The following is a 23,715-nucleotide window of genomic DNA, read 5'->3' as shown; positions in this document are numbered from 1 at the left end:
TTTGGATTTGGCACTCACAGCTCTGAGCATAACTCTACGACATGCAGCCTCCTCATCTACATTTATAACACTGGCATTTCAGCAATATGCTGAAGGTCACTGTGAATCAAACACTAAAGCTTGACTCTTAAAATAATATTAAAATATGTTAATTATCAAAGAGTGACACAGATGATGATCCTGGAGGTGAAATACGGAAACGATGAACCATAACTCAGCAGCACTCGCCCTGCTTAAAAAGAGCAGAGGTGAAATTGTAAAACAGTCCAAATTCCATTAAAAAGCTAAGCACCTAGCTAAAAACCTAATTTATTGCTCAGAAATTGAAATTGATCTTGGCACAAAATGTTCCCGCCAACCGACCATGAATTATTCATGGTGAGTTTTTGGAAAATATAACGATGGAAATGGACTGAAACATTACCACTGGGATCCAGGATCACAGGTATCTCAGTCCAGCTTCATCAGTCCTCCAGTGGATATGAATTAATGGTCCAGCCATTAATATTGAGAATTTGCATAATTGTCTGTCAGTAGATGGAGAGATAATGTAGAAGGTAGATGCAATATTAAAGCAAAGGTTAGACTGGCTTCAGTTCCAATGACTTTGAAATGATTGTGATTTTTGACAGTGAGCTAGCTGCTTTTTCATAAAACAGCATCTACTAGGATGGAGGGAAGTAACTGCACTGCTGTGGCTGATGCATCCTTTCAAGCTGACCTCTGCCAGCTCTGCCAGTACATCTCCTCAGTGAGGCTGCCAGCGCTGCATGCGGCTGCACACCAGCCTCTGGAGGTTTGGTAAATTTGCTTCATTGGTCACCTTTTTTCTGCCAAGATCATTGCTACAGCACTCTGTACAGGAGCCAGCTTACTAACCTGCTCACTTGTTGTCTTTATATTCCTGTCTTGGATCAGTTTCAAAGGGGACACAGGGTGGTGCTTGACTTCTAAATCGAGAAACAACAAGGCTGCAATGACAGAATGTTTTTCCCTAATGTACAGAAGCCTGGGCCTGGTGAAGGATGCTGTAATTAACCATATGATTCCAATCCTACCCCAGTGCTGATTATAGTTCAGGGAGCAAGGTGCATGTCTGTGACCCTCAAAATAGCAGTGCCAGAGGCTGATGACCATCTTTGGGGAGTTTAAAGAGGGGTAGTGTGCTTTTAAGGCTCTATTATGTCCCTTTGGTACCACTGTAATAGCATTTCCATTGTTTTCAGCCAAAAAGATATTTTTTTCTCCCACACTGACGTTTTAAAAAAAAACCTGTTAGGCCTCGTTTACACGACGTTTCATCTGAAAATGCTAAAACGCAGTGAAAGAAATCTGCATTTACACGGAAACGCCGAGGGACTGAAAAAGCTGTAGTAAGCATGCCAGGCCTGCAGGTGGTGCTATAACTGTCTTGTCCAGAAGCAGTTTTTGGTTGATCTTCACCGAAATAGAGTTGAGCCGGTCATCTGGTGTACTGGCAAATACTAAGTGCAAAAGTGGAGCAACAGATGCACATTTTGTTTAAAGACAGCAGATTTAGCAGATTGAGCAGCACAAGCACAACATGGTAGTTGGCGACGATCGTAACAGCGATACTGTTGTCCTGCTGTGTGCGCTTCCAAGAAGCGGAGTGTGACGTCAGTATTTTTCACTGAAAACGCCAGCTTACTGTTTACAAGGCAACGGTGTCGGCAGCGTTTTAGAAAAATCCCACTCTGGAGGCCGCTCTCAAGGCTGAAACGCAGTTTCCTTGTAAACACAAGGCTGAAACGCAACAAAACTTTTGCGTTTCACCCTAAAACCGTTGTCGTGTAAACGGCCCCTTAATTTCATCCTCTGTCTGAAACACCTCATTTTGGCTGCTGTCTCTTTAAGGCTCCCTGCTTCACAAACGACCTTCCATTTGATTGGACAGCCTTCTGGAGGCCTGTTGGGGTAGGAGCCATAGGCAGATCCTGTTGTTTGAGATTAGTTCCTCCAACTTGTCATGAACCAGTTATGAGGTCTCTATATTATGACCTCATCATTTCAGGAAGTTTCTTTAAGATCTCAAGCTTTATTTTAGAAACAGACTATTTTGTTTATGAAGTGGTTTAAATGTATGCATAGGTTTAGTCTGAACATTCAGCATTGTTACTTTATATCCATGTTTAAAATATGGGGAAGCTGAAGACCCTCTCTTGAGACATTCCCCACAGTCACACAAGCTGTAAAGGCTTTTCAAATGAATGATGGGGTAACACAAAAGAACAAAGCCGCCAACAAATGTACCGTGACAATGTTTTGTTTTTGTGAAAATACTAAACAAGCTTGTCTGTAGAAGGTTAGCCTGGAAATGTGTACACGTGGCTGTTTCCTGTGCTGCTGCAACTTTAACTGCTTCTTCTGATACAGATATTGATACAAATTAGGGGTCATGTTGCAACAAAAACATAGTTGCAAACAGGCAGAAAACTATTTTCATTTGCAAAGTTTGATCCAAGAAGTACTTTGTGCAAAGGCACAAACACATTTTTCACCAGTAGTTTAGCTAATTTTGAAAAAGTTGAAGCATCAACATAGACAGAATTCCTTTCAAATACCTCAGCAGAAATATCTTACATTCTGTTGCTGTAGGATTGTCAAGTGATTAGTGTTTATCAAGTTTTATACCGCAGGTATGTGAGCTATTTCATTGGTTGTTTTATTTATTTATTTATTTTTCACTGTGTAGTAAATGGACCACATTTATAAAAGCGCTTTTCTAATATTTTCACTTAGAATGTTTAGTACATTACTCATCCAATAGATGATAGAAGGTGTTTTATCTCTCAGTAATTGTGTTTATACGCAGGTTAGGGTTCCAGTTTTGCTCAGGGACACTAACTTTGACCAATTCTACCATAAGAGAAAGTTGCCTTTCTGACAACCCCAAAACAACAGCATATTTTTCTTTGACTTGTCAACTACACAGAATAAAATCTAAAATTGAAAAATTGGATTTTTTTCAGTCTTTATTGAATTTTTCACCTGTTATTCAGCTACACTTGGATGGTTGCATGAGTTACTTGCTCACTACTTTATTACTAAATCGAAACAGAAAAAAAAAAAAAAAACTCATTCAGGTAGAATTTTCTTTTACAGATGGTAAATTAGTACCTAAATGTAAATGTCATGCTAAATACAGCGGTCAGTAAAGACAACATGAATGAGTCTGAGGAAGAGAAAAACACCTTTTTTCACCATCCAGAAGTTAGAAAATAACATTATTTAAACTTTTTTTTTCTATAAAATATTCATAATCCAGGATGTTAAAAAAAAAATCCAACTCAATGATTTGAATATGATATAAAACCAGACAAAAAGAGTTATTTAGCTCCTTTTTACATTTCAAATAACACATATTGCCGTGTGTTGCCTTTTGTTTTGTGTATTTTTAGTCCATATCAACTCACAGGAACACAGAGGTCAGATGACATGTAGTAAATTGATGTGTCAAACTGACGAAAGCACAGGCTAAGGCCATTTCCACACATAGATAACCACATATATTTTTATATGTTTAGGCCTGTCAACCACACAAAACTGCAGTTTTACGTCACTATAAAACAATGTTTTCTGAAAACTCTGGCCAAAGTGAAGCTTTTGGAAAACTTTGGTTTCATGGTTTCGTGTGTACATTGGGAAACTGAGTTTTTAATTCTGACATGTCACAGCTGAATGACTGAATCCTTATTGGCTGGCACAGATTTCACATTTGAAAAACACATCCAAATGTGGGTTTGTACTAAAGCATTTTTTCAAATGAATGAGGTTCGGAAATTTGTTTTCAAAAATACCCAGCTACATGAGTACAAAACCCAAATATGCAGAGGGAAAATTAACACAGGTGCGACAAAGAGACACAGGTGAACCTGATGAGTGCAATCAACCAGGAGGGAAACCCAAGAGCAGGAAGTAAAACTAAACCAGACACACAGGGAGTAAGAAAAACAAAAACAAACAAACAAACAAAGAAAGAAAAATCAACAATAAGAAATACAAGGGAAAACACAGAACACAACACAAGATGTGGATCACTAATAAAAAACAAGACATGCAGGAAAACACAAAGGAAAAGCCAGGATGCACATAATTAATGTACACAGAAAAAAAAACGACAAGTTACAACACAAAGAACACATAGAAAACCATATTAAACGCTGTTTCCTATGATTATGTCAAAGGTTAGACCCGGTATGATTAAAGAATGAAAATGTGAAAAGCAAATCTGTAAAACCTGAGTACCTTGAAATGCAGGTATGTGGTGTGTGCATGAAATAAAAAGAACTCACCTCAAAGATGACAGGAGATAAAAGAAGATAGAAAGAAGCTCTCTAAAAGCTCAAAGTGGAGGTTATGGTTAGAAAGGTCCAAGTTTCATGCATTCTTCTTAACTTAAGGTTATTCGGAGACTCTTAAATTTTTTGGATAAGGCAGAAATAATGTGTTCTTTTTGTAGGTACTGGACTGATGGAACTGATATACGAAGTCCCGAAACGAAGATTTATAAAATATCTCTCACTCTGTTCAGTCAATTTTGTTTTAGTCTGACTTTCAAACCTACAAAACTACAAAGTGTGCTACCAGTTTGGTGGTCCTCAACACTTGACCTGTCATACCAAGTCTGCCAGAGTATATCTCTATGTTGTGGCATCTTTTTTTGCATAAAATATTTGATATAGATCAACACAACCCTTAAAACCCCAAAATGTAATAAATTGAAAAGACTTGTCTCTGGCTCCATAGGGTTAAAGCCGTAATGTTGCCTGTCTCTCCTCAGTGCAGGCCTCAGTGTTCAATGATTCTCAGTTTTAACAAGCAAAATGAAACAGTGAGGGGTGACAAAGAGAGAGCCTTGACACCAAACTCAATGTACTGCTTCTTTAAAGCACATTTCAAAGCATTACAATGAGAGTTTACTGACTGAATGATTATTGCATCTAATTGTTTCCTTGAACCATGAATGCCTGTGTAACATTGAACTTCAGTGGAACAACTCTTTTCAGAAAACATGAAGAGATCTGAGTTCATCTGACATCTTCAGCCTTCCGTCTTCAATTTAAGAGCTGCATACAGCTGAGATGTAGCTTAGAAAAGGCCAAGGCATTTTATTGACAGCAGACAGCTGTGTTTACTCCACAGGGCTGTACTTTATGGACTGTCGGAAATATAGGAACACCTATTGAAAAATTGTGAAGTGTGCAAGAGGCGTAAGTCAAGTGGTCACATTGCCTATAAATCTCTCTGGTCCACTTTTCCAACAATTTACAGTCACACCTGAACTGTTTCAAAGTGTGTCTCTTGTCAATGAAGAAAAAAAGGTCTTACCCCGTAAAGCAGAGACTCTCAGGGAGGTAAGGAATTGAAATGGCTGCAGTTTCTGGCTGCACATGAGATATTCAGAGACAGAAATCTTTTAATGTGTGAACTAAACATAAATGGATTGGGTTTCAGAGCTGAATTCTTAGACAAATCTGTCTACAATCATTTCTAAGATCAGAGCAGGTCTGCAGCCTCTCTGACCTCTGCAGTGGATTTGGATGTAGATTCAAATCCTGCAGACTGGTCTGTGAACAGAGTGGGAAAACATACCATCCTATCAACATGAATGATGCTCAAGCTTTAAGCTTTTCTGTCTCTAACAGATGGTGGAGGGAGGGAATAGTCTTCTTTTTTTAAGAAAGCACTTCCATCATCCTTATTTACTTTAAAGCCAGAGAGACGGAGAGAGAAGACATGAGAGTGTAACAAAACGTAAGAGCAGTAAAACCACCAGTGGAGAGTATACTAACACTGGAGGTGTCACTAAGTGCGATGTATATTTATAAAGATATGCTTTTAGATAGAGTTTACTTTGTTTTTGACATTTTAAGTTCACTAAGGCTGTAAAGATCCAACAGAAAAGAGGGGTTATAATTCACCAGAGTCTGTAAACTGTGTGAGCAACACGTCAGTTTTACTGTCTGGATAAGACCTGTGTGTATTTATAGCATCATCCCTCTCAAACAGGATAAATTCAACCTGAACTGTCAGGACTTACTCCTGTACCAAAACCATCACTTCCTCTCCTTACTTACTTCGGACTGGGGTGCCAGTTTGGCTCAGCTGATAAATCACACACCAGAAGTACAGTACAGGCTATAGTCCTCTAAGCAGATGGCCTGGATTTGAGTCTGGATTTTTTCAATCATTCACAATCAGTGAAGCAGTGGGTCAGTGACGTGTCTTTCCTAGAGTGAGGTTCACTCCTGGTCTCCTTGATCTGACTGCGTTATAAATTTGTGGGCCACTTTCCCAATACTAGCATGAAGAAGAGACGGAGTTCAATGAAGAAGAGGAGATCCAATGGCAGCTTCAGTCCAACATCTTTATTTGAAGTTGACACAACGATGGCACACAGACAAAAAACCCTCCTCTCCTCTCTCCTAAACCTGATGTCCTAGCCCCCTTTATACTACTGGGGCATCCCTGAATGCATGCAACTAACCATTTATGGTAAACAGACTCTGTGTCTGTAGCTTGTTTTTCTGTAACATGTAGTCGCCGGTCAAGACACCTTGGTCAAGACAGCTGTGGGCACTAAATCTTTCAATCCTGGTGAAATGAAGAGTCATCTCAAGTACACAGCTAGGCTAAACTTGTCCAAGGGTCAAAGGTTGGCTCCTGCAGGCCCCTGGACCTCTGCAGGCTGCTCTACAGCTCACTCTAAATGAATCCACTCAGAATGAATCCTCAACATCAGCAAGTCACTGAAAATAGTAACTAGTTACATTAACCAGTTACCTCTAAGACAGCTTAACTAAACCTCTGAATCACTGCATATTGAAGTGGTTGTGTAAGAACACATTGCTGAAGTAGAGTAGGGATAATAAAGTAGCCACTAGTGAAGTTAACCCAATGATAAGGTGTAATTCTCATGGCTTAATTCGGTGATTTACTTTTGTAGAGGTTAGGTGTATGTTTTATTTAAAGTGGAGAAGATGAATGAATGAAGGAGGCAGAGAGGTGTGAGTCAAACAGTTTCTCCTGCACTTGGCAATAAAACAGAGTCTCAGACTGCAAGGGACAGAGGACGGCCTGCAGCCAATGAGAAGGGAGACAACACCAGAAGAGCCAATGAGAAGGAGACTCTGGTGACATCCTTAGTACTAACTATGTCAGCTTAATAAGGGTTCAAGTTAGAGAAGAGGGGTTCAGGCCTCATGAACTGACCCAGCACATGGTGTCAGGGAAGCGTAACTGAACCCAGAGATCTCTGTAAATGCTTTTCCTGACGTAATGTTAATAAATTGGTGATCAACTGAGAACCAGGATTCCTCCTGCTCTTCCTTCCCCATCAGACGAGAAAGAAAGAGGTGAGCGGAGTATGGAGTCAGATTAAAACATTTTAAGGGTTTTGGTGAGACAGACAGATAGCACCTTATTGTCATCAGTTGGTATCTTGAGAAAGAAACTTAAGCAGTACTTATTTTTGCATCAGTACTCTTAAGCTGCGTTTCCACCAAGCAGTCCGGGTCGGTTCAACGGTTTGGGACAGTTAAGTCTGATCCCGTAGCAGCTTACCCCGCTATTAAATCCAACAAAGAAGGAAACGCGACACAGTAAACAAAGAGCATAGATGGAAGACATGCAGCATTTCGTCCTCTCTGTGATTTTCATGTAACTCTCTGTTACAAAGTGCAATCAAGCTTTGTTTCAGAGAAGTATGTGAGCCGCCAGGAGAAATGCAGCCGCTGTCGGAGTAAGTGACGATTCTTTTGACCAATCAACCGTCTGCAGTGTGTTGCTCCACCTCCCGAGAGCGGATCGGTTCAGTCTGGCACCCAAAAAAGTGGGATGGTTCGTCTCGGTTTTTAGGGATCCGTCCCGGGATGAGTCAGTGGAAACGCCGCTAAAAGCGCACCGTACCGAGACGAACCGACCCGGACTGCTTGGTGGAAACACGGCTTTTGACTCTGCCTCTCACCTCACCAGTGTTTTACTCACTAGTTCTCAGAGAGCAGCACAGTTAACATTAAGGATTTCCCGATCCCCATCCCTAACATCAGATCGGGCCGATTTTGGCATTTTTTAAAGTATCTGTGATCTGGAATGCTATCCATGCCTCTCATCCCATCATTCACGTTAACCGGCGTAAAGCCAAAATTGCTGCCAAATGTCGATACATCAGTAAAACCGAGACAGAATTTAGCAAGAAAACTGATCATTCTCTGCAAATGTTCAGAGAAGACATGAAATTCAAAGCGGTGTTGATGAAATTCTCCTGTCTTTTGCATCATGTTAAGACATGTTTCAAGCTTTGCATGTGATACATTCAAGTACCCTCAGAAACTTGAGAATCTGATGATTACCCCAGTGATTTCAGTTTTTGGATTGGACAAATGGCATGTAAATGCCAGTCATTTAAAAATGAGTGTTATTTGGGGATCCAGAGGGTTTTGACTTTAAAACTAGCTGGACTAAGTTAAACGGACTTAATAAGCTTTGACTATAACTTTGTACTATTCAGTATTTTTAATACACAAAACAAAAAACTGTACGACTTCTCTTTTTCACTTCTTCAGCAAAGTTTATCTATCGGCCGTTACTCAACATTGAATAATCCGAATCGGGATCGGGGCTGATCAGGACATCCCTAGTTGACATACATAAGTTTGATTTGAGTCACCTGGTCAGGTTTTCTGGCAGCTAGCTGAAAGAGGAAGTGTGTCGTTTAAACTGGTGCTGAGGGGGATTAGGGTTCGTAGTCTGCTACTTCTTATTTCCTGCACATAGATACAACTCTCCGCTTTATTACATCCTTTATCACAAGGAGGAAAATAACACTGGGGTTCCACAGACAGAAGCTTCACACCTGAATGAAAATAAGCCACTGTGTGTGCGTGCGTGCGTGCGTGTGTGTGTGTGTGTGTGTGTGTGTGTGTGTGTGTGTGTGTGTGTGTGTGTGTGTGTGTGTGTGTGTGTGTGTTCACAGCATGCAATGTGTAGAAGAAGAGGAGTGAAGCAGAAGATATCTGGATTTGTGGAAGAGGGATAGATAAAAAGATAAGAACCCTTTATCAGTCGCACAGCGTAGAAATTTACTGAATTTCAGCAGTAAATAGAAAGTGTATGGTGAAAACATTGTAATATATAAAATACAATAAAATTGAAATAAAAATATGAACAAGACTATTTAACCACCATAAAAATGTGAAAAACAATAAACGAGTATGGTATGTTCACAGGCTGAAGGTTAAAAATTGTCTGAAAGGGATGGGACATGTTGTCCATCAGAGACACTAGCTTGGCCATCATTCTCCTGTCAGCCTTCACCTCTACAGGGTCCAGAGGACAGCCCAGGACAGAGCTATAAATATACAGCATCTCACATGCAAAATGAAGCCCAAAGAGCCAAAAGAGGGAGCATATTTTAAACATGAAAATATAGTAACAAAGCTGGATGTACCTATTTAATATGAGCAGATTTTCAAACCTCTTTGTATTCATACATTTTTTAAATCTCTGAATCTGACTGTAAACTGATCAAAATGGCCTGTTTTAGGAAGAACTGCACGAGATCTTCACAAGATCTGAAATGATGAGGTCATCACATACAGATTCACTACCTGGTTCATGCCACGTTGGAGGGAGGGGGCTTCTAACACAAAGGTCTGCCCATAGCCCTGCCTCCAACAGGCCTCCAGAGGGCCAGCCAATCAGAGTGAGGTTTGTGGAGTGGGGATCCTTAAAGAGACAGCAGCTAAATGAAGAGGCTGAAATAAGGGGTTTCTAAAACATCAGTGTGAGAAAAATGGAGATTGTATTTATGTTTAAATCATATATAGCTTGTACAGGGGCATCAGAGGGACAATATGGAGACTAAAAACCCTGATGGCCTCATTTTGAATGTCTCCAACCTCAGCTTCCACTTTCAAACATCTCAGCTCAGGACACCCACTGACATACAGTTCATTTCTTTATGACATAATTGAGACCCTGAGCTGTGGGCGTCTCTTTCTACTAATTTATCTCTCAATGAGAGCAGGTTAAATTTCAAGTTCTGCTCACATTTCCCTTGGTGCCTATTTTTCTAATGACTTGTAACAACTGAGATTTTGTCTCTCATTTACTGGAACCAAAGTGAGAGTAACAGCATTTTCCACTCCTCTGTGCGCTCACAGCAGATCAATCAGCAATTCTCCATCAGCCGTTAAACTGTGCCAGTAAAACCCAGCAACGCCACAGCGCATCCGACTTTATCTGAAGCAGAGAATTTGGATTTCTACAAATGACAGTTGGCAAAACTGTTGGCGAGAGACTCGAAATAACGGATCTAAATGTGAGCAAAGGAAACTGGAACTGACTGTGTGTTTCTCCGCCGGCTCTGAACCAACTGACAGAGGCGGAGTGAAAGAAGTGCATAAAAAGAGCAATGAGAAATGCCTCTGGAAGCTAAATAATTGCTGTGATGGCAAGGCCCAGACTTTTGAATTTAGATGTTTCGTAATGAACCATTTACACAAAAACAATAAAAGAGGGAGCCAGAGGAGTTTCAGCTTTGAAGAGAGCTGGTGGAAGAGACTACACTTCACAAGGCTTAAAATGTGTGCTCTGTCCTGGTGAACTGCACTCTGTGCTCAGCCTGTGAATGCTGTTTAAGAGAGAAGAACACATATGCTGTAAAACATTTAAGAGAATGGGTTTATGTGCAGGGTTAATGCATTATACCATGCATGTGCACTCATTGTGTGAGTATTTGTGTTTGAATAAGAGCCGTTTGCTGTTAGGTGGGTGCATACACATTGTGTTACACCCTCATAAACAAAAGATGAGGAACATATGCAGCTAGCAGGCTCCTCTCGCTGCCATCTGTCTGGATACGGGAGGATAATTTGGCAACTGGAAACTCAGAATTAAGCTGAGTTTTTGAAGTTTTGATGTGAATGTACAGCTCCTGTTCATGTCTGTGTGTTCACGCGTGTGGGTGTTTGCATGTTTGAGGGTCAGATCACTCCATGTAAAAGTACTCTGTGAAGATTTCTGGTGACAAAGTGTTAATGCATGTTTGGTCTGTGTGAGATCATCTGAGAGTTGTTGATTAAAGCCAGCTGTTACAGTACATTAATCAGAATCCAGTAGCAGCTTTGACACACATTTTCTGCACACACACATGTTCTGCACACACATGTTCTGCACATGAGTTCCTGGCTGCAGATTTTCTGGAATTCACTTCTGTGTAAAACTTCAAATTTCTCATTCATAACCACTATTTATAAATTATCCAGATAACAAAAGGAAACTTGAAGGTTATTAAAAAAACTGTTCATACGTGAATGGTTTCTGCTCTTCCAAAAGTCCTAAAATGCAAAATATTTACAAGCAAACTTTGTTCAAAAAGCTGCTGGAGTAATAAATAATGCTCATCTTCAGGAATCTATGAATCTATTATTCATCAGATCTTCCACTTTGAGATTTTCAAACCTTGTGTTTTTGAGAACATTAAAACTACGGGCTAAAAAACAGCCTTCTTATTTCTCTTCAATGTTTCTTTCAAATAAAAAAGGAAATTATAATTTAAGTGGAATGCGTGTTTGAAAAAGAAGTGTTTGAGTTTTTTGGGAGTTAAAATGTGGAGTAGCCTCAGCGATGATTCAAAATCGTTCGAAAATTTTCAGAGTTTTGAAAAAGCCTTGAAAAGTAAAATGATCAATAAAAACAAAGTAAAAGTTTTAGGACAAGAAATGCAGAAAAATCAGTTTTGTTATTTCTTTTCTTCATTCCTCTGGGTAAACTAATATTGCAGTGTGCACAGGAGAGGCAGAAATAAGCTTCGGCTTTCAGCTTGTACCAATTTTTTTTTTTTTTGGTCATGAATGTATCAGTTTGAACATGTACAGTTATGTTAATTGTAATACAGGAGATTACACATAAACTAGGGCTGTCCCCATCAGGTATTTTTACCCCTAGTCTGAGTCCGAGTCATTTGACTTTGAGTATCTGCTGATACCGAGTCCCGAACCGATACTTCAACTCTGAGATACAACGCACTCCCAGCTCAAAGCTCCCGATATGTTCTGTTCTGCTTTACGACATTCAACCAATAGTGTCACTGTTGTGATGTCATGCCATGTGTTGGTTCTGTGTATAGTTGAGACAGTCTCATTCTGTATCACCACACAACAGTAGTAAATACTAAGAAGCTTTTTTTTCCCTATTTGTTTTGAAATATCATCGATTTGATACAAAATCATATATATATATAAAATCATATATATATATATATATATATATATATATATATATATATATATATATATATATATATATACAGATTCTGATCAGGATGTAATGGCCGATTCAGATAGAGTCTGTAATAACCTGATCGGCCCCAATTTCCGATCATGTGATCTGATCTGGACATCCCAAACACAAACTGTACTTTTGATCTTTCAAAATGTATTAGTTTCATTTTCGAATTACTCGATCACAGTTTTATTTTAAAAGCCTGACCTTAACATGCACATTTACTATAGCCAACTTTAGCCTTCAGTATTTCATCATGATGTTCAGCTTGGAGGCGCTGTCCAAGGTGCTGAATTGGAGGATTTGGAATGGAGAGTGTCACAACTTCAGATACAGAATTAACTGCATCTTAATATCATGTGTCATCAGTGAAGATTCAGTGAAAGAAGGTTTTGTGTCACAGACTGAAAACAGAAATGATTTGTGAAATTAAACAAAAATTACAGATGTTTTTAGGATTTCAAAATGAGACGAGAGTGCTTTGAAGAAAAGGGGTTTATTAATTCTTCAAACTGAATCCTCAGACAACTGAAAGCCCAAATTAATTGTTGAAAACTTCAATGCAACAGAACATGTGATGCTCATTGGATTTGAAATACACACGTAGTCATGTGTTATTGACACACAACACAAAACAGCTAAAAAGAGATTTGGCTGTGAATAATTATTTCAGTCATGTTCCAATTTGGAACACCTCTAAATATCCCTGCTCAGAGATGGATTCTCTCACTGCTGATCTCATTGGGCAATTTGTTTGACTTGCAGAAGCTCAAATGTCCCTGACACATGCTTCACGTTTTATAGTGCTCTTGGATCGATCTAAATTTTCATCCACATTTTTTCTCCTTCTTACATTTCATAAAAAGGCACAATTTTGCCAGCTTTAGTCCAAGACGGCAGGAGGACTTTGTTTGGCAAGTCAAGTGTAAGTCAACAACCCCACAACTCACTGGAGGCCTTAAATTCAGCTATAATGTTTTTTTTCTGTCACAGTGAAGCAATGAGCTGCATAGATAATGACTGTGACTCCTTGACATTATTAAACTGTTTTTACTGCAAGTATTCTGGTTAAGTCTGGCAACCTGCTGGCCTCACTGGAGCCAGAAGTGACTGTCTCTTGAGAGAGGAGAGGTTAGACAGCAGGATGAGCAAACCAAAGCCCAACACTCAACACCAAATTCATGAATGATAAATATCCACCATTATGACTCTGGTTTGTTCCACAGAGAGCTGTTTGACCAAAGTTTATCTTTAAACATGAATAATCCATGACATAAACTAAACTGTGACTGAACCAGGAGGCAGGTTTCTTCCCTAAAGAAAAAAAAAGCGGTAAGGACACCTCTGTTACACCTCTAAATGGTGTAACAGAGGTGTAACAGAAACTGAACTTTGCACCAAAGGGTGCGATGGTCGAGGGTCAAAAACACCTAAAAATATAATTGAGAACATTACACACCAGCACAAGGAAACTCAAATCAAACCAAGAGGGCGGCCTTGAAAAAACTGCAAAAAGTAGATTTAATCAACACCTACACAGATCAACTAAAGTATTTGTTCATAGTTACAGTAAAACTTAAGTTTCCGTACTTACAATTAAAAAAAAAAAAAACAGAAAATAACACACTCCCAAATCATGTACTCAAACTTTAAACTCAAATCCTCAAAAACAACCTGAGCGCTCACCCTGCCTGTAATAAATCAATACAGAACACTGACAAATGTCAATAAAGCTTCCTCTCCCATAGATAGAGGCTGAAGTCAGAGAATACAGCAGTTCATGTTGTTCCAAGCTGCTGTTGCTACAATTGCTGTGGAGAAGAGAACAGTTCAATGTGTCTATTGTGCAGACAGTTTGCCATTTTCCACAGGCTCAGTCAGAAAAAAAAAACAGCCCTGGCGTTGGGGAATCACCTTGTGGCCCTGCTTGTACTGTGTCACATAAGGCAGTGGAACAACCAAAATGTCGTTCTTTCCAGAAACTCATCTGACAAGTTGGGAGCAGCTGACTGCACTGTGATTGGCTGTTCCTGCTCTCATGTGCCCTGCAAAGCACACAGTATCAGAGCTGAGCCTGAACCTCAGAGTGGGTTCAGATACTGCCTCAGGCGGACTCATTATGGCCACCCTTAGAGGGTACCTTGACATAGATGCTAAAAGTCACTTCAGGCTCTAAACTTGTGCAAGTGAGATGGAAAATGCTGATAACTTTCCATCAGATGTCTGTAAACAGCAATGTCAGGATAATCTGAGAGAAATAATGAAGACTGAATGTGTGTATGGCCTACAAAACAAATGACTGAAATGATTTATTATATTGATACATTTAATTTATTATGGGGGCCAAAGACCAGTCAGTGAAGTACCTTAAGAGGCCCTGAGGGAGGTTAACAGGGGAGTCATCTTGAGAGTTCTGTTAGGCAGAGTCAGGTCATAATATTAGGTAAACCAGGCATTTGCCTGGCGATCCGGGGCCCATACAAATATAAAGAGGGTATTAAAAGAGGGTATTTTAATACCCTCTTTATATTTTGTCCCAATAGTCTTTGTTTCTATAAAAACCTCTTCACAATAGTTGTTTCTGGATGCCAAATTTGATCATCTACTCATGTTTTGTAGGGCTCTGGACTGCCCCTTAATGGTCACATTTTGTCTCTAAATTTGGGACAGTGCGAGTACATTTTTCATCTACTTGTGCATGTCTGACAGTTAAAATTGCTGATTATTTTAAATATTATAATTACATTTTTAATTTGTTGATGACAAACTTTTGCTCCACACTTCAGCCTGGTCGTTGGAGACAAGGGACAAATGAGCTGGTTTGCCAACTGACAAGGGATGGGTACCTTTCACATGTGAAATATGCAGTACCGATGCCTGGTACCTGGCAATCGGTACCAGTACTCAACAGTACCAGTTTTTGGTACTTTTTTGTGTTTTTGTGGTAAAAAAATATCAATTTGTTTAATAATAGAATTTTAAAAAAAATCACTTAAACCTATTTATTCTTCAGTATATAACCTTGCAATACTGTTTTCATGTCCAGCTTGGAAAATTACCTGTTTTTCCACTCCCTCACAGTCACAAGGATTTAGGTACCTTAACATGGTACCTTTTGGTTCAACATGAATCAGTACCTGGTACTTTTGACAGAATTCAGTCGGAACCTGTAAAAGTACCTACTTGGGTACCCATCCATGCAACTGACATCAACTCCAAGAGAAGAAAGACCAGTCCTGCAGTTCTCCAGACTGGTCTTGGTCTGACGGGGCTGTGTCCAGACTTTTTAGACTGGGGTGTACAAACCAGGGGGCATAAGTTATGGGGGCCCACACTCCAATAAGTAGCATTTATTTTTGTTTATTTGTATGTATTAAAAAATATTGGATTAACAGTAACAGATACAAGGGACAATAGACTGGTAGATGCAGGGGCCCCAAATGACTGTTTACCTGGCGCCTCAAAATGACTAAGTTAGCCACTGCTTTTAGGGGATGGCATCTGACTCAAGTCTGAAATTCTTTAAGGCCTCATGTACATAAAAAGAGAAAAACTAGAAAAGCACTCAGAGAGCACAGACCTCCACCAAGCATATTGTGGTTTTCAGACAACGCTTAAATCCTACTTTAATGTTATACTCCCTTTCAGCAGACTGTCTACAACAATTTGGTGTTAGTTATGGGTGTGTACGACAATTTTTTACCTGACTGTGTTGAAAACGATGATGACTCAGTACATGTTTCACATTCTGGATCTTAGTATCCAGAATATTGCCAGGATCGGGATCATACTTTTACATCTTTCAGAAATTATGGTGACCTTGTCTTGTATTGTTTTGCAAAGCAATCCGACCGTTAATCATGAAGTTATATACACATATGGTGAAAACAGCCCTATCTAACAATGATAAAGTATCCTTTAAAAAACTCCTGTATCCAGACAGTGATCCGGATCACCTCCAAATTTTAATCACTTTTCCCTTGACCCATTTTGAACATTTCCTGAAAATTTCATCAAGATCTGTTTGTTACTTTTTGAGTTATGTTGTTCACAGACAAACAAACAAACTCTCCCAAAACACAACCTCCTTGGCGGAGGTAATAATAGGTTGGGGAATAAGAAAAAAATGTACAGAGGACTAAGCAAACTATTGGAATGAAAAAGCAGCAGCTGTGAGTTAAGGAATGCTTTGACAACAGAAGAAAACATTAAGCAACTTTTTCTTAAGCTTGATTTTCTATCACTGAATGCTGGAGGACATTTTTCCCCTTCCCTCTGCTCCACGTTCACCTCTAACCACAAACTTAGCTTAAACAAAATTATACTTAAAGTGGCCTCAAATGGGAGGTGAAAAATACAACTGGACACACACTAAAGTCCACGCTCCTGAAGCTCAACAGTAACTGCACACAAAGGCAGGCAGGAAGAAGTGATGTGTGACAGCGCTTCTACCCTCACACACACAAACACAAACTCTCACACACACACGTCTGTCCCTCGAAGAATCGTGTCAGAAGCTCTCCCTCTCTTTTCTCCCCCTCTCTGGCTGTGTTAAACTGTGCCTCCACTCAGACTAAATCCCTGGAGTGAGAGTAAAAATACGAGAGAGTAAGAGAGCAAGAGGGAGGGAGGGGGGTGCGACAGAGAGACAGACAGAGAGAATGAGATGGGATTACAGGGATAATGCGAGCAGATGGAGGGAGGTCGGGGCTCCATCAGGACTCTCCACTCCAAACGGATTAAAGGACTTCAACCAAGCCACCGACAACCAAGCGGATGCTGCGCTCCTCACGCCTGAGACAGCGAGCTGAGCCGTGCTCACCCCCCCTCCACACCCCCTCCCCTCCCCTCCACCCGCAGTTAAGCCCGGAAATGAAAACTCGCATCTTTCAGCATGACGCAGTGAACAGTCAGGTCATTGAAATATATTTCAACCCACTTTTCCCTTCCCCCCTCCTATCAAACACAAAAAGGTTAAGCTTTGGGCTTTTTTTTTTAGAAACCCATCCATTTAGATGGCTGATCCACATCCTGAAAATTAGTATAAACACTGACTCTGTTAAATGTCATGACTCAGATATAGACACTCCAAGGCCCCAGATTCAATCGCACAACCAGCACACGCCATAAAGAGATTTGTCCACATGAGCAACAATATTCAACGTGTCTCTAATCTTTAAATACAGTAAGCCATTTTACACTTGATGTATAACTCATGCTTTGTGTAATCTGCATGGATTTAGCTGGATTACATATCATTATTCGCTCTCCATGCAGTCATCTTTACTAATTTTATCAACATGCACATTTAATTTTCCAGCTGCCTCTCATTTAGAGAAATAAACAACTTTTAAAACAACTATAATGTCTGGATTAGTTTTGTTCCTCCTCCTCCACTCCAATCCTTTAAAGTCATTCTTGACAGGAGTGTTGTTTGAGCTGCCTCCTGTGTGTTGGATTTCTGTTAATTTGATGGAAAAATATAGCACTGCAGCGTGTCAGGGATGATTAAACTAGTTTCACTTTTGACATAATGACAAGGCTGCAAGGGAAAAAAAAAACAAAACACTGACATAATTGATTGACTTTTTTTTTTTTTGCCTTTTTTCTTTCTTTCTTTCTTTTTTTTTTTTTTTTTTTTTTTTACGAAAAACAAAAAAAAATTAGGTCTGCCTACAATATATATATATTATTTGGGTGAATTTGATGCCGGATGCCCCATCTTAGTGCCTCCAAAAAGTTAAACCAAAATGAGATGATAATCTCTGATGGTCACATTAAGGGTTGAAATGGTGCGGCTCTCCATCAGTATCGACGTGTTTCAGAAGGCAGTGACTGTAACAAACAGTGAGCATTGCTTGGAGAGTAAATTAGTGTTGTGTGCCAACAGCAGGCTCAGCTTTTTTACCGCATCAAGACAGTTCACATTACAGAGACCAGAGGTCACATTGATTGGGTCATTCTTCCAGTCAAATGCTGTTAACTGGCCTTAATGGAACATGCTGTGGAAGTGCACGCTTCCAGTAAAGCTAGTCACACAAAAAGATGAGCATACAGACAGACAGGCAAGCAGGCAGACGGAATATTGCTGAGAAATGGAGACTAGCAGGTGCTGAGGGTTTTTGACAGTGTGACGGAGAAACCTTGTTGTTCTAAACTATATAAAAGTTAAATTTCACAAAGTGTAGAGATGCATTGTATGGTATATTGCTGCACACATTACTTGTGCTTACACAGCACCTTTCTAGTCTTCACATCAACTCAAAGCACGTTTACACTGCTAGTCTCTTTCACCCATTTACAAATCATTCACACACTGATAGCAGGGGCTGCTACAATAAAAGACCATCAGTGTTAACAAGTTCTCATTCATACACATTCATACAAACAACAACCAGAGAAATGTTGGGATCAGTGCCTTGTTCCAGGACACTGCAGCAGGAGCTGGGGTTGAATTTCTGACCCCAGTTGAGCCACAACTTCCCTGGAGAGGGGTTCAACAGTAAATCTGATTCCTCTGATAAAGTTAAAACAGAAATTTTGGAGCTCTTTCCAGCCAGAAGCTGTTTCCAGCTGTTAGGTCCCAAAGCCTGAAGCACTCAGTAGAAAGCGTCACCTATACTCACTTGGGATCATGCACCAATCCGATCCTGGTATAGGCCCAAAAACTCAAGAAGTGAGACTGAATGTCGGTGACTGAGAGCCAATCAATAGAACCGATCTATTCAATCCAGCTCTGTGCTCTCCTGTGTTTCTTCTGTGTTCATCAACACCTGTAGGTCTTTGCATTTTTGCTTAGTAAAGCAAAAATATTGTGAAAGAAGGTAACTAGGGGTTAAAAGTTTGGAGATATTTCGCACTTCTTTTGCCAACAAGTTTCATTTCCTCACTAATTTACTGCTGAGGTTCACAGATCAGCTGTAATTCCTGTTAGAATTGGAGATATGCTTCCCACACATTTACACATTTTTAATCCCATAAAATAGTTATAGTTCAAGTATAGTTTACTTATAGTTTACAAACAGGTTTCTCAGTCCCCCCCTCATACTAAGAATGTGAGATTGTTCAGTTAAAGCTGCAATCAGATCAGTATTGATAGCTATCGATACCAAAGCCAAAGGGACTGGAGCATCTCACTGACTACTTGCAGTCACACGTCTGTTATGATGACACTCACAGTGGGCAGCAGCAGAAGTAGTGCTGTTAGCATTAGGCTATATGCATTTTGGGGAAGGCATCTGGGAGCCATGAAATCAACAGAAAGTAGCATAGCTGGACAAGACTACTTCACACAAATGTTACTGATTCTGACAAATGAAGTGAGTCACAACCCATAGAGAAACTTAAGGCCCCAGTACAACCACCAGTCTAATTTAGCCCTAAAATTCTTATGCTCTCATCAAACATTTCAGTGGTTGCTGTGCTTATTTGGCATGAGTTGTTCTCTGCTTCAGTCACAACTTACATCACATATGCATGTGAGACGAAATCCAACTCCACCTGAGTTTGCAAACACGTTACTGTTACACATCTAGTTTTCTTGGGAGGTGACTTGGATGCCCTGCTCACATTTCAGGTTTGCTGCTAGTATTACTTTATGGTAACCAGTTAACCCAGTCTTAACGCCAGTTCTGCTGTTGTGTGGTTGCAATCAACGTTTGCCTTCTTCAGAACGATAGGATGCAGCCTTGCCTGTTTGCACACACCAGTACACAACAATAAATCATCATGATTGATTATGTTGGTCACGTTTCAATTAAGTAAGTTGTAGAGAAGAGCATTTTTTTAGCCTTAGCATCTAGCAAGCAACATATCAGTTTTGTCATCAGCAGTTTAGCAGTTTGCTTAAGGGAGCTATCAGTCTCTGAAATGATCCACTATCTCTCTATTTAAGAAGAGCTCCATAACCAACCACGTATCTTTTAGGAAACTTAAAGCACAAAATTTGTCAAATTGATGAGAAACAATGAGCGACTGCTTTATCAGAAATGGATGAATTCAATGTCCTCTATACCTCAACTTCGTCACACCTTCGTCACCTAGTCAGACCTCTAGCAATACATTGCCTCAAAAGACTTAACAGTTAAATGTTGGGATTATTGCATCAAGTCAAAGTGTAAAAATTACAGTGAAATACAGACGTCTTATTTCTGTCAGTAGTGTTCCTTAAACTCTAAAAAAGTAGCACAACAGGGTAGCACCAGGAAACCTCTGAGCTCATTTTAAAAAGGACTCAATTATGTTTGGCCAAAATCACATTTTTCACAATTATCAAAAAAAAAAAAAAAAGGAAAAAAAGGAAAAAGAAAAAAAGAAAAAAAAAAATATGTCAAGGGGACATATGATGCCCCCGTTGGCCACCCCTTGAATGTGCCCCTGTTTTCAGCAGCCCCATCCTGTAGAAATTAAGAGACTGAGTTCATCTTAGACTTTTCAGACTATAACATCATTCTCCTGTACAGAACAGTGTTACTGTCAATTAGCTCATTTCTCTATCCATGACACGAGCACTAATTTATGTTAATGTGGCCACACGTTACCCCGCTCGCGGTATCTGCTCGCGCTCTGCTCTATCCGCAGGTGATAATTAACCTGTTGGTGCGGTGGCCATCGCGCGCAGCGCTTCTCCCCTGATATCCAAGCATCTGTTGCTGCTGGCAGCTGCAGTAGCCACAATCCCTGTACCCTAATTTATCCCAGCACATGAATCATCATCAGCACTGATGAATGCCACTCAGTTTAACCTCTATTGTAAACACCACGCACTCTGACACCGCTTACACACAGACCCCCTCAGGCGAGTCTGGTGTCCGCTATGATCTGTTATGGATGTAAGGCCGCCTTGGAGCTTATATTGAGTAAACGGAGTTAGCAAGGTTTACAAGGTACCTCAGAGGTTAGCACTCACTCGAGGTGGCATTTACCACAGCAACAGGAGCCAGGAGCCCCACCAATAACAACAGCGTTAGAGTTTTCAGCAGCATCCCTGCGCTGTTTCACATTTCACAGCCCCTTGTCTTATTTTGTATGGTCAGGTTTAAACCTCCGAAAAATGTTTTCCTATGGGAACAGGCATTGGTAAAACACACCACAGAGAAAAAGTATCAATGTACACTGCTGACACCCACTCCTTGCTGTATCCTGACCAGTTAAGGGAAAACATACTCTTTAATACAACGTAACTCACCAAATCGTTTTCTTATTTTTCTTTCTAGTGATCCAGGCACAGAAAAATGGTTGTTTGTCGCAAATACATTTCCTCTCTGCGCGCGTCTTTACGCACGGATCCAGAGGTATGAGATATACATATAATCATAAGTACAGAGGGCAGCACTTGTTGGATTCAGGACAAATTCAGCTTAAACATCACACAGCGTAACGTCCATGCTCAGCGCGTCCTTTCATCCCACTCGTCACACACTCCATCACGCTGGTTCACTCACTCGCACACGTGCGCGCTCGATCCGTCACTCACCTCTCTTATCCTGAACTTTGACGGTGATCTCCACCAGCGCCTCAGTCTCTCGGTCCAGTTTCCGTGAAATAACAATATCCCCGCTGTCCCGGCTCACGCTGACCGGGGAGCTTTCCTCGTCGGGTTCCACGAGCTCAAACGCTGCGGACTGAAACCTTACCGGGTTCAGGTTCATCACCACTGAACCGATCCCTGCATCCTCGGACACGTTGATAAAAATGGGGCTGTCTGGCTCCAGCAGTGACCTGGACTTTCGCTCGTGCACTTTAATTTGCGCTGCAGGTTTTCTTTTTCCTGTTTGGGGGCTCGACACGGGCCACTGCCGTGGATTTATCTCCATGACTATGCCCTGGCTCGTGCGGGGTGGCCATCCACGGTCCCGGGCAAACACTTCGAACTTTATCGGTTCGTCCAGACCAAGGATGGAGTCGACGAGGAGAATTTCTCCAGTTTTGGGCACCGCGTAGAAACTCCCGTTCTTGGGCAGCGCGAAGTAAATGAGCTCCGCGTTCTTTCCACTGTCCTCGTCCCGCGCGCTGACCGTGTAGATGGCCGTGCGGAGCGCAGTGGCATCATCCAGATTTAGTTTCACATCGGCACCGGGAAACATTGGCTTGTGGTCGTTGGTGTCCAGGACATCCACCTTGAAGGTCGCCACCTCCGCGACCACCGGGGACTCTTCTTCTCCGTCCCGGGAGGGTCCAGCACATTGCCCGCAACACACTCCAAGACCCAGCGCGTATTCCGCCCGCTCCTCCCGGTCCAGGACTCCAGAAGTCTTCAACAAAATATGTCCCCGGTTGTGGTGCGCAAAGACTCGAAAATTCTCGCTCCCGTCTCCCAGGAGTTTAAAGTGTGCTGCCGCTGATCCGGATTCCCCGGGACCGCACAGCCTGTTAGAGTTCAGCCGCTTTAACGGGACGCTCAATCCGTTGACCCGGGAGCCCGGGGACGAGTTCTCAAAAACATGCCCGTGAAAGAACGGCACCTGCTCCGTGGTCCTGTTCACAAAAGCGCAGGAAGCCATAAAGGGTAAAATCGCGACCCAAATCATGACTGGATAGATCATTGACTCCACTGCACTAAAGCGCTCGTTCCACATAGAGATCCATGGTTGCACTTCCTCCTTCGGGATAAATTTCCTTTCTCCGTTTATGATCCAAAACTTCCATCAAATGGGAATGCAGACATTTGTTGGCACAGCACTTCATCTCGACGCAGGAGAACTTTGTCTCCTTGTTTGCGTTGTGCGTCCTCCTCCTGCTCTCTTCTGTGTGCTGTCTGGCCAGCAGCGCTGTCTGCCTGTGCGCGTTACTGAAAAAAAAAATGCTTCTTGCAGCTCGAGTGCGCGCTTACCTCCGCTTTCTTCCTCGCCCTCTTCAGCGTGCGCTGTTTTCGAGCGATCTCACACTTAATCCATCTTGCGTTTGAGTTGCTGCGAACTGTGCGCTCTTGGCTCTGCTTCGAGGCGGATCAAAGCTGCTGTCATAAGAAAATCAGTTTGCTTTACCACTCAGACGTACAGAGAAGACATTAGTCATCACGAGGATTTTACACATAAGCGACTGTTTTACGCATGCATTCCCAAATCATGAAGCGAGATGCATCTGTTACAGAATGATGCAGCGACAACCGATTCTCTCATCGGAAATGAACTTCTCAGCAAAGAGGCTGTTAGTCGAAACAAGTCGTGCGTGTGCGCGCACTCACACACCCCTGCTGCCACAGCCAAAAGCGCACAAGGGCTTTGCGAGCAAATGTGTGTGCGTGTCTATTCGTGTGTGTCTGAGGAGCAATCCTCGGGGAAACAAGTCGGCCTCCCCTCTCCCTGTGATCAATGTCCGGTCTTGCACGTCCAGATCCATCACTCCCTTTTCCAATAACACGTCAGGCTATTGGATTAAAATAATGTAAAAATCGATCATCTTAAAACG

At 41.2% G+C, this 23,715-nt stretch overlaps 1 protein-coding gene across 1 annotated transcript in view; it reads right to left on the bottom strand.

Annotated features, from left to right (window-relative positions):
• Window positions 1-23,326, bottom strand: part of LOC141787560 (neural-cadherin-like) — a 477,836-nt gene extending 454,510 nt beyond the window's left edge. The window contains exon 1 of the mRNA XM_074666057.1: window positions 21,782-23,326. Coding sequence (XP_074522158.1) covers window positions 21,782-22,883 — 1,102 coding nt within the window. The 5' untranslated portion in view covers window positions 22,884-23,326. The remainder of the gene's footprint in view (window positions 1-21,781) is intronic.
• Window positions 23,327-23,715: the final 389 nt, after the last annotated feature.

The sequence above is a fragment of the Halichoeres trimaculatus genome, unplaced genomic scaffold (genome assembly GCF_033239565.1).
Source record: "Halichoeres trimaculatus isolate MK-OKI-2021-1 unplaced genomic scaffold, fHalTri1.1 fHalTri1_scaffold_3, whole genome shotgun sequence".
Lineage (NCBI taxonomy): Eukaryota > Metazoa > Chordata > Actinopteri > Labriformes > Labridae > Halichoeres > Halichoeres trimaculatus.
This window is presented reverse-complemented; position numbering and strand designations above follow the sequence as displayed.